The sequence below is a fragment of the Osmerus mordax genome, chromosome 12 (assembly GCF_038355195.1).
Source record: "Osmerus mordax isolate fOsmMor3 chromosome 12, fOsmMor3.pri, whole genome shotgun sequence".
NCBI lineage: Eukaryota > Metazoa > Chordata > Actinopteri > Osmeriformes > Osmeridae > Osmerus > Osmerus mordax.
The window spans coordinates 3,877,420-3,889,494 of record NC_090061.1 but is presented as its reverse complement, the minus strand read 5'-3'; the positions used below and the strand labels follow the sequence as shown (position 1 = coordinate 3,889,494).

At 41.2% G+C, this 12,075-nt stretch overlaps 1 protein-coding gene across 3 annotated transcripts; it reads right to left on the bottom strand.

The window, feature by feature from the left end:
• Positions 1-2,927: 2,927 nt before the first annotated feature.
• On the bottom strand, positions 2,928-11,682 carry LOC136954232 (NXPE family member 3-like). 3 transcript variants are annotated; one of them, XM_067247816.1, is made up of 6 exons: positions 11,445-11,682; positions 5,898-5,989; positions 4,974-5,758; positions 4,481-4,548; positions 3,771-3,983; positions 2,928-3,608 (listed from the first exon to the last, which is right to left on the bottom strand). In XM_067247816.1, the coding sequence occupies exons 1-6, from the start codon at positions 11,491-11,493 to the stop codon at positions 3,076-3,078; spliced, it is 1,740 nt and encodes a 579-aa protein (XP_067103917.1). In that variant the 5' UTR covers positions 11,494-11,682; the 3' UTR covers positions 2,928-3,075. The 3 variants fall into 3 exon arrangements, with proteins under 3 accessions (XP_067103917.1, XP_067103918.1, XP_067103919.1); XM_067247817.1 differs by lacking the exon at positions 11,445-11,682 and having other exon boundaries at positions 5,898-6,133; XM_067247818.1 differs by having other exon boundaries at positions 2,930-3,608; positions 4,974-5,989.
• Positions 11,683-12,075: the final 393 nt, after the last annotated feature.

The window sequence follows — 12,075 nt, the reverse complement described above, 5'->3', positions numbered from 1 at the left end:
GAGAGCCGTCTCTTTTCCACAACATTATCAACGGCGACGGTTGGTTTAGATGCTGTCTAAACCACAGAGCAATAACATGCATATAAATCATTTACCCAAGTAGATCCTATTCTCAGGCATCTGTTAGACAAAAGAAAAAATATTACTATCATTCTAAATTTGAGGAGTGCCATGGAGACAGTAAAACATTTACATTTACATTTAGTCATTTAGCAGACGCTCTTATCCAGAGCCACTTACAGTAAATACAGGGACATTCCCCGAGGCAAGTAGGGTGAAGTGTCATTTCTGTCTCTACATGGTCGGGCAACCATGTCTCTACATGGTTTGGCAAACTAAGTATGGGAAAGGAATTTGTATCCTGAGTGTAATAGGCTGTTGTTGCTCAACAGTTTATGGTAGACTCAATCAATTGTATAGGCCCTGGCAGGAAAGGGAGCGGTCGAGACAGGTTGCAGCTGGTGGGATCAAATCATCTTTGAACTTAGTCAAGGGCATAATAGTTTGTGAAAGACCCAGAGAAACACAAATATCCGACGAGGCAAAATCCTGGACAAATTTGTAATTCCTGCTCGAAAAGAGGACATGTCCATGTAAAAGAGGACGTCTGGTCACCCTAGATAAGAGAGAAGGGAAGTCCTGTTGTGTTGTGTTGAGGGGGGGTTTTGAGCTCCACGGATATCAGCCTAGGATAATACACAGAGAGAAAGAGAGAGAGAGCGAGAGGGAGAGCAAGCAGGAATCTGGACGGAGGGGCAAAGGCAGAGATACATTTGGTGATACTGTGAATACTGTGAATAAATAAATGTATCAATAAATGTATTTATACATTAAAAAATACAAATATATATAAATAAATGTATGAAAAAATATTAATTACGTATTTATTTATTTACATGGCCATTTATTTCTGTATTTATTTATTTTTGTATTCATTAATTTCTTTCCTCATTTATTTCTGTATTTATTTATTTCTGTGTTCATTTATTTCTGTATTTCCTTGTTCTTAAGCTAATGAGGTAAACTGTCAATCAATGTATGTCACGGTGTCACCTTAACCCCATTGGTTGATCAGTGCCTCGCTTGTTAAGTTAGCACAGGGCCTGGCACCCCCCCCTGAGACAGCTCTGTGTGGTTTTTTCAAGTCTTAAACAATGATGTGATACGCGATACGAAATGCGAAAGGGTCCATATACAGTATATATTTTTTGTATTCCTTTTATTCCCCCAGCCGCTCAGTAAGAGCCTCACAGGAGCAGGCAAAGAGCCGCAGGTTCGACACCCCTGGTCTATATGATGCCGTCATTGTATTTTACAGGGCGGGGGAATTATTCTCATTGAGTCTATAAAACGTGAATGTTGGGGCATTGAGTCTTGCCTTTTGAACCTGCCGTGTATGTATGCTGCATCTGTGTTGCTGAATAAACCACCAAGCGACGTTGCTCTTGACAGATATTCTGTCTCAGTCTATTTTTGAATCTTTCTGAAGAGAGCTGTCTCTTTTCCACCACATTATCAACGGTGACGGTTGGTGTCTAAACCAAGATGTCTAAACCACAGAGCAATAACATGCATATAAATCATTTACCCAAGTAGATCCTATTCACAGGCATCTGTTAGACAAAAGAAAAAATATTACTATCATTCTAAATTTGAGGAGTGCCATGGAGACAGTAAAACATTTACATTTACATTTTGTCATTTAGCAGACACTCTTATCCAGAGCGACTTACAGTAAATACAGGGACATTCCCCCGAGGCAAGTAGGGTGAAGTGCCTTGCCCAAGGACACAACGTCATTTGGCACAGCCGGGAATCAAACTGGCAACCTTCTGATTACTAGTCCAATTACCTAACCGCTCAGCCACCTGACTCCCAAAACACTTTGGAGAGTACTTAATGATGCTATGAGTATAAGTAAAATGGCCAAAACACCTTAATTTATTGAACTGAATGGAGAATTCGTCACTAAACCATCTGATATAGCAAACTACTTCAATAATTACTTCCTCAGTAAAGTGAACACACTAACAAACCAAATGCTGCCTGTGAGTGGTGGACCTAACCCACCACACTTTTTTTTTTAAATTAGTTTACTTTTACTGTAAATGTTGTTTTCTAAGTCTGTGTTTTTGTTCACCAACATTGATCATGCTGTACTGCATTTCATGATTTGTATTGTAATGTTTTTTGTCAGTTGCACCACAGTGGCTTCTAAGCATTACTGACCAGAGAACATAGTCTCCACAAATTTCGAAATTGCAACACCCATTTAAATACAAGGGTGCAATCATGTCGACTGTATTTTTCGCCTCAAATTGAACCGTGTCACGTGACACGTTCAAAGCACGCGTCTAAATAAACGCGTGCTTTTTTGAGACGTGTCTAGCAAACCACACGAAATTAACGCCTGGTTTGGCTCAATCAGCGTCTGGTTTTCCAAAATTAAAGTCTGCTGGCTTGAATCTCCGATGGGAAATTATGACAATAATTGTAACAACTAATACGTAAACTAATACTTTACGTATTAGAAACAGTTTCTAACAACGTTATGTTTTCTATGTGTTTATGAATCCATTTAAATAGTTGTATGTGCTTACTTCTTTTTGCTATACAGCTTGTTCGGGTAATGCTAATCTTTTCCTTTCACATGCAGATTTTGATTCTTTAATACATCTAACCAACCAAGAATTAGAAAAGGTCATTACATGGTTCGAAGCCAACAAGCTATCAGTTAATATTAAAAAGACGTTCTCTTATCTTCTGCAGTAAAAACAAAACATATAATAGGAAAAAATCGAATATATTCTTAAAGAACCAACCAAGAACCCAACATGCTGGGTTAAATGGTCAACCCATCATGCTGGGTTAGTTTAACCCAACGTGTGTTCTGTCCTATATTTAACCAGTCGCAGCATTTTTTAGAGTGTATGATATACTTGGGTAAATTATTTACATGCATGTTATTGCCTGCATATGTCCTACCCGACAGTCTGTCACACATGATACCCCTACATGTTGTGATGTTTGTGGACACACTTCTGTCATGAAGTTCTTTCTACTTTATTTTGCCTTTCACTGTGAACACACAAACGACAGGAAGAGGTCGACCTCATTCTTAACAACGACAGGAGGAGGGTGGATGTTGTCAGGGGAATAATGACAAGAAGTCATTTGCCAAACATCAATGAGGACAACAGGGACGTCTCTGAACATAACTCGCAGGGCCTTATCAAGCTGCCACGAGAGCCAGTCACTGCCGTATACATCTTTATAGCCGGTGTTGGCAGATTTGATCAACACCAGAGTATCGGGCGCCCGCCTCAGCAGGGACGACACAGCTCGGCGGATAATGGCGAGGCGGTGCAAGTACACGCCCAGCGGATATGTGGTGAAGTGAGCCCATATAGTGAAAACGACCACACAGTGTTTGCCTCCAGCCAAGCCCTCCAGCTCGCTGGCGATGTAGTGCAAGTCGGCCAAGGGAGTCTTAGAGGTGCGGAGAGGCAGACCGTGGGTTCGCCAGATGATGCGGGTGTTGGACTGGAGGTCGACTGACTCGAAGGGGCCCGATTTATCTGAGGTGTGAAGGTTGAGACGTTTCAATGCTGCAACAGAGGAAGCAGACGCTAAACCAAACATAACAAAGGACAGAAACCACATAGATAGGCCTACCTATAATCTACTTTTTTATATGTAGTCTACATACTAATGAAGATGATAAAGAAGATAGCCTAGTGTATGCTGTGTCTGTCAAATATGAAACTCACACGGCACAGTTTTCTCCAAATGTTCAAACCACTGGCGAAGAGTGGAGTCTCCCATCATCAGGATCTGTTTGTCTTTCAGACATGTAGACACTGTTTCTGCTGTGGTGAACTGCCGTGCATCACACACGAGGGAAGTCCAACCATCCTGGAAGAAGAATCCAGATGGGATCGGAGTCTGTAAACCAGGCTGGCATTTTTTCTCATTTTGTGTTCCTAAAAAAATAAAATAATAATAATAGTATTTATAATGCATTTTATATTAGCTAAAATCTCAAAGTGCTACAGGTTAAAAACAAGAAAGGGCGCTTCTCTTAAAATCCAATCTGAATGATATAGTGATTTCACCTGACTAAAACTAGTTCACACTCTCCCATGTGCTGATGATATGACTAAGTGAAATTATGTTAGCAGTAATTTTAAGCTAGGGCCCAAAAACAGTGAAATGTGTCTTTTTTGTGATAAATAAAAAAATTTGGGGGACAATTAAGCTTTTATTTAAAATACATCTGATCACTCTGCACAACAATTGAGTAGCAATGTGAATCAACACCTGAAGCAGCAAACATTGCAAACACAAAATGTATGTCACTGTAATCCAGTACCAAAAGTTTCTCTTTAAGCAAAATCCAAATTGAGCGGAAGTTCGTAGGAGGGCAGAGCCAGGCTAACTACGTTCAATGGAAGACGTGAAAATAGACTCCTTGCCGTACTTGCATCATTGCCTTGTTTCTGAGCATGGATCACTGGTTGGTCACTTTGTATTTCGACATTGGTGGGCCTGCATGAAAAAAAAAAAAAAAAAAGTCTAATCAGTGAGACACTAGAAGTTATTTTAATATATGTGTTTATTGTACCCATAATCGGGGTATATACACCACATTGATTTTCACGATTCGATTGCAAATTCTTTTCAATAAAAAAGTTAATTTCATTCTACAAGATATCTCTCCTTTCAATGATAAGTTAGAAAATTACTCCAGAACTAGAATGTTTAGAACAGACGTCTTCAACCCTGTTTCCCTGCTCTAACACACCTCTCTCAAATGACTGGTAATCATGCTTCTGCAGAGCTTGATATCAACCATTTAATTCAATCCGGTGTTGGAGCAGGGAAACATCTAGGACCACTGGTTTAGAACATTCCATTTAGAATGTAGAGCTTAATTTAAAGTCAGAACCATCAACATTACTGGTTGAATTTACCTCTTAAGAAGAGAGGCTTCGAGTTCAGAGAGTTTTGCCTGGTAACCACCCATGCTGTGGTAGACCAGTGTGTTGCAGGAAAGTGAAGATGGCCGTCTGCAGTACCAGTATTCCCCTGAGACTTGATCTTTGTATTCACAGCAACACTGCGAGCCGTCCCCTACCAATCTTGAACTTTTCAGGGCATTGCAGATCACCGTTTCCCGTTTAGTTCCTTCTTCAAAGTAGCCGGAAAAGTAGACTTTATCTGGGTCCTGCTCTCTGTTCTTGGTCAGGACCAAAACAGCTTCACTGGGGTGCACCAGACGAACAGAGACCCTGGACATTCCAGGCCAGAGCAAAACCAGGCGGGCAGTGTAGGTGCCGTTATCATGGTCCGTCACCTCCCCATAAGCACTTGCTTTCAGCTCTTGGTCATACAGCTTGGCCTGAAAAAAGTCCCCTCCGTAGACTTTTTGTTTGTTGTTAGCATTCCTGGCAGTAATGGTGACAATGACAACATCCCCAACAAAGTATTGTGACCTATGGTTGGTGATAGAAAAGGAACATTTGGCCGGGTCTGTAGAGTCACTTAAGGAGGACAGGGCTTCAGGTGGTAATGGCCACTGTAGAGTTTCAGTCAAATATTGCCAGTCCACCGTACTTATCAGCAAGTCATTAGTTGGGAGAAAGGTCTGCTCCCTTTCACCGTGAAAATGTAAGTTGACAGAAATTTGATTTGTTTTTGATTTGTTTTTTGTGTTGACCAGCCACATTTCACCGTGATCTGGTTTAGAGAAAACACACTAAAAACAGAAGATTACCCTTTATAGGATGTCAGATGTTAATCAATAGTTACACAGAACACACCATTGTCAAAACAAACAGGCACAAAAACAACAACAGTGTATAAACCTCTATGAAACCAGTTTCATGTGAACTTACTGTCCAAAGGATATGAGCACTGAACACAATGGTTACCAAAATTAACGGAATAAAAACTCCATGCAGAAGCCGGCTCCCCATTTTCCATTGATCTGTTAATAAAATATTAACATGTTGGTTACACAGTCAAGTGAACTTCCACACACTGGCATAACATACAAGGTCTGTGTGTGTGGACAGGGAACTGGATGCATATTTCTCACGTAGGCTATTTATGCTTGTCACTTTCTTTTGGTGAGCCTGCTGTGTTATTTTTAAATAAATTGTATACCTTTATGTGTGGGCCATAATTCAAATATGTACACTACCGGTCAAAAGTCAAACTGGTACAAAGGTAAGTGGTAAACTGCTAGATGTTAAAGATCCCATGACATGCTGTTTTTGGATGCTTTTATATACCCCTTAGTGTTCCCCTAATACTGTATCTGAATTTTCTTTCCCAAAATTCAGCCTTGGTGCAGAATTACAGCCACTACGAGCAGTCTCACAATGAGCTTTCCTCAGGACGTGCCGTTTCTGTGTCTGTAGCTTTAAATGCTTCGAGGAAGAAAGAGGCGGGGCTAACTGCCATGCTTCGGTCATTTGCAAGCCATGATGTCAGGGGCCCCCAGCTGCCAGGGGCCCCCAACTGCCAAGGGCCCCCAGCTGCCAGGGGCCCCCAGCTGCCAAGGACCCCCAGCTGCCATGGGCCCCCAGCTGCCAGGGGCCCCCAGCTGCCATGGGCCCCCAGCTGCCAAGGACCCCCAGCTGCCATGGGCCCCCAGCTGCCAGGGGCCCCCAGCTGCCAGGGGCCCCCAGCTGCCAGGGGCCCCCAGCTGCCAAGGACCCCCAGCTGCCATGGGCCCCCAGCTGCCAAGGACCCCTTGAAATACTCCATACTATATGATCAATAATAACTATAATAATAATACAAATCGATTAAAAGTGGAGGGAGTCAGGTGGCTGAGCGGTAAGGGAGTCGGGCTAGTAATCTGAAGGTTACCAGTTCGATTCCCAGCTGTGCCAAATAACGTTGTGTCCTTGGGCAAGGCACTTCACCCTACTTGCCTCGGGGGGAATGTCCCTGTACTTACTGTAAGTCGCTCTGGATAAGAGCGTCTGCTAAATGACTAAATGTAAATGTCATAACCTCCCACAAAAGTTTTTATGCCAGTCTCTTGCAAACCAGCACCAACTCCTCCAAACAACCCTTAGCGCAAGCTCCTTTTTTGCACCTGTGCTGACATCCAAAAACTCAACTCCATATCACACTCACCTATACAGTGATGCAGTGCGTAATGCAGTTGAAGTACACATGTTTACAGAACAAGAGTCTGTGTCCACTGAGGTTGGCTTTAAGGGAACACTTTACAAAAAGGGATCTTTTCTCTGCCTAAAACGGGAGTCTGATGAGTCAATCAAGTTTGGACAGATTGAGCTTGTTTTGGTGAAAGATGACAGAGGTCTGTTTTCTGGTGACACCACACACTTTATTGTATTTGTCAGAGTATGGTATGTATGAAGAAAAGAATAAAAACTAGAGAGGGTACAATTTCTGTGGAAATTGTAGGGTGTGCTCTCTTGCGTCGGTTGCAGGTGGGTCCGTCCCCTTAAGTTTTTTCCCATCTAGTGATATTTTCAAGCATTTAGCCTACTCAAGAACCCCCTTTGAAACAAGCGAACCCCCTTTGAAACAAGCTACTGTAACAACGTTGTCACCGGCAGTATTTCCGATGGAATCGCGATTCAAACAGTACCATCTGAAAATATGCCCCCAACAACGTAAATAAGCTTTACATCTATTTAGGGAGAAATGGCTAATTCAAAAGAAGTTTGCTACGAGCAAGCTAGTTGCGGTGGCTAGCCAAACATCACTGAGTGAGGGGATTGTTTGAAAGCGCCGGAAATGAGAATGTTTGTTTTGACATAAAGTTTAGGCTGTGGCACTGAAGCCAGCGACGCACCACACAAGCTTGAGTTTAAACTTTACATACATTCTGTAATGTGACATTACTTATTGTACATGCAAGTCTTTATTTGCTTAAATGTACATGTATGATGCTGCTAGTAGTAGCAAAGAGTCAATATAAGTTCTTTGGTAGTAGTACACCACGGCACGATACCATACTCGCTGTGCAACAGCACATCAATCCATGCGTCGTTGCTAACGTGTGCTGACGTGGTGACGTAGATAGCACTGAGTACCCTTCGTCGACTAAAGGCACTTTTTTGCCACAAAAGCGTTGTAACCTCCTAAACCGTGCAACGGAACGTAAATAAAAATACAAGCCACGCAATCGAGACCAAGACAAACATTTTGACACAGGTGTTGTCTATGTAGTCCAAATATTGACTGATCCTTAGGGGGGCGAAAATAAACAATAATAAATAATATGTGAGATATGTGAGAGAACAATGGTTGTGCTCGCCGAAGGCTTGAGCACAACCATTTCATCATTTCATCATATCATCAACCCAATTATATTGACTGACATTAATTCATCTTTGTGTTATTTAGGCTCACCCTCAGTGATGATATCTGAGGATAATTCTTCCTTAATTGCTACTAGCACAATTGAAGAGTCAAGCGAAGAGTCATTCATTCGTGACATTGATGATTCAGTTAGCAGCAATTGCTCCACGTCAAAGGCCTCTGCCACAAGGAGCTCAGCTTCAGCCATGTCAAGTCAAGCCTTCCCCATTGGAGCATCACCAACTACATCATCAGACAGTGGGTCCTCCCTTTCAGCCAGGGAAGACAGTAGCTGGCATTACAAATTTGAAATACCCTGGAATAAGATGCCCTCAAGTACAAGAAAGGTGCTGGATACAGAGAGGAGACCATCTGCAGCAGAGAGAAGAGAGATTATCAGGATTGTGGTTGCTGAAATAACTGCTGTGTGCAAGAAACCAGGAAAAAGGTACACCACTGAAATAGCTAGGAAAATTGTCATTTGCTACCCCAAATCCTTCCGAGATGAGATTGAGAGCCAGGTTGTTGGCACCGGGTATGACTCACTTGTTAAACAGTTAATATCTCGAATAGATAACTACAGACGACTTCAAGCTCCTCCTGCCCAGAAAAGGCTTTCTGAAAGTGGCAGCCCTGACAATGCAAAGAAAGTGCATAAAGATGCATATGGGTGCATAAATCCAGAGCCAGAGCTTCTTGCTGGTAAAACAAAACAATTGCAAAAGCAAGAAGAGCTAATAAAAATGTTCAAAAACAAAGACAAAGATGCAGAGAACATAAAGAGACTAATGATGGAGATGTTTCCTTCTCAGAGGAAAGACATATTATCAGGACTGAAGGAGACAGAAGAGATCCTATAAGAGTGGCCTTTCCTCTTTGAGGAAACTGGAATGAGGCTTCATTTCAGAGAACAACAGGTGTCCAGATCGATGACAGCTTTGAAGAGTCCACAGCCACCAACTTCAGAAGGATCCTGTGGTACTTTCAGTTTGTTCAAACTGTGCCATCCAGCAAAGCAGGAACTATTCTGAACCAAACCCTGGCAGGATATGATGAAAGTTGTGCAGCTTACTTCCCAAGAGAGCATGACAGGATGTTTCAAAATGTCATGAAACTGCCATCAGAACTGATGTTTACACCACCAAACTGCCATCGACACCCTGCATTGTGATTTGTGGTAGGTTGTGCCTAAAAATAATTTATGTAGGTTGAATAACTTTATTAACACATGTAATGGGTCAGATGGATTGCCCCATACACTGCAAAAACAAACATGCTTAGAACTGAAAATATCATTGTACTTTTAGTATAGTACTCATACTTTTATTATGATAGTTTTTGTTTCACAATACAGAAACAATGGGAGGTATTCCAGAAAGCAGGTTATGCACATACCCGAATAAGTTACCTCTCCAGCTGACACGTGTGTAACTTATTCAGGTATGTGCACAACCTGCTGCCACCTTCTGCTGAGAAGGTGATCGGCTGCAATCTGCCTACCCTCGAGGACCTGCACACCTCATGCTGCTCATTCTTATTTTTATATATATTTTATTTTATATTTAAATTGTTTTATTCTTAGATTGTTTAGTTCTTAGGAATAGTTAAACTTCTGTACCTTTACTTAATTTAAGATTCATATATGTTTAGTGTTTGCACCTCCCTGCCACAGTAAATTCTGTGTTCTGATTCTGATTCTGAAAACATTATCCAACCATCTTTCAACATCTTGTCTCTTGGAACTGGGCCTTTGCGGGCCAACAGGAAGAAAGAATATGCCACTTAAACAAATTTAACTTAAAATGCTTAAAAATGCTGTTTCACTGTCTTATAGCTGGCTTATCCTTCCCTATTATGACTCTAGAAATATTTTTTTATTTATTAAAATCTTTGTTTATTGATACACCTTGATGTCCTCCAAGAGTCGAAACAACAAGAGCTTTTTTTTTTTTTTATATGTATGTATGTGTCCTCATTGTTTGATAATAATAGAAAATTATAATTCTAGGTTTTGACAAAAAATAAAGGATGATTGTTGATTCGCTGTCATTTGTGTTATTCTCCCCTTCTGAAGTCTTGCATATTTTGAAAACGTAATTTTAAATCCACAAATGGCGAAAAGTTTCTGCTGCTGCCTTGAGGTTGAAACCATGTCCCAATGTCATAGAAGATAGAAACACAGAAGGTTTCAACGTCATTGTCTTATAATTGAAACCTTCTGTTTCTATCTGTATTTCTGTCTGACATCACTGATTGGGGTGGCCAAAGGCGCAACATGCCTGAAAGTTTTAACCTCAAGAACAGTACAAAACCTTACACCTACATTTAAAACTTTAAATAATCACTGTCTACTGCAAAGAAAAGAAATAACTAAATATTTAATGGACCAGCAGTTGTCAGAATGTGACCCCACTGCAACTGCTTAATAAAGGAGTTAAATTTCAAAATATTGTACACGCACGGGCAGACGATGTGCAGCTGCGATCACAGCTGATGAGTCACAGTTTTCGGTGCAACATTTACATTTAGTAGACGCTCTCATGCAGAGCGATTTACAGTAAGTAAAGGGACATTCCCCCGAGGCAAGTAGGGTGAAGTGCCTTGCCCAATCGAACAGGCAACCTTCTGATTACTAGCCCGATTCCCTAACCGCTCAGCCATCTGACTCTCGCAGCAACACCGGTCTGCGTTTCAAAGTCTCGGGCCGTTTTTCAAGCCCAGTCCAGACCTGAGTATAGCACATTCATATAATCTGATAAAAAAAAGTAGGCTACCTCCTATGTCAACACAGAACCACAGAGATGAACTAGTAGCCTAACTAAGTAGGTTAGCCTCGAGATAGAGGAAGACTATTTAATGATACATTTTGAGACGTGTTTCAGAAACTGATCAATACTGAAATGAAGTTATCCGAAATTACCAAACATGCCATTCCAAATTACCAAACATTAATAGTGTTATGTCAACTACAATAAAAGGGTGCGTCATTCATCACATAAAGTGGGCTTAAATAATGACATTTACAAAAATACGTTTTTCTACGTATGGTCTCGTTTGACAACATGTCTACAATATGTAACAACGTACCAACTCACAAGTTAGATTCTTGCTGCAAAGTCCGTTAAAGTTCCCAGAGCCGCACATAAAATTTCGCAAAAGAGAAAAATGCAGTGCAGGGGGTTCCTGAGGACCAGGGTTGAGAATCACTGTCCTATATGATACTTTCCAAAAAGACAAAGAATTTAAATTGTATTGTCAATGTACTTTAAACCTGTATCACAATCCATAAACAGGACCACTGTTAAATGTCTATGCCTATAACTGAGGGAACCTGACCTCACCCACCACTCAGGGACTCTAAGGCGCTGGCGAAAAGTGCATGGCGTAATAAGTCCAGACAGACACAGTTCGTTGCAAGGGCTTGTATTTGCCACCACGGATTAGAAAAAAATAAGAAAATAATAATAATTAGTGACAAGGGGATTGGGCCATGACGAGATGATTCACACCACCTGTGGGAAACTGTCAGACAGATAGATAAAGGTTAAATAAAAATAAAAGAAAGGACAGCAGCAAACACACACACAAACACAGAAAACAGACACACACAGAAAACACACACAGAAAACCCACGCAGAACACAAACAACACGGAACACCTATCCAGCCAGACTGGGGGTTGTAACAACCACAATGTAATTTATTTGAATAATTTTATGAAAAATGT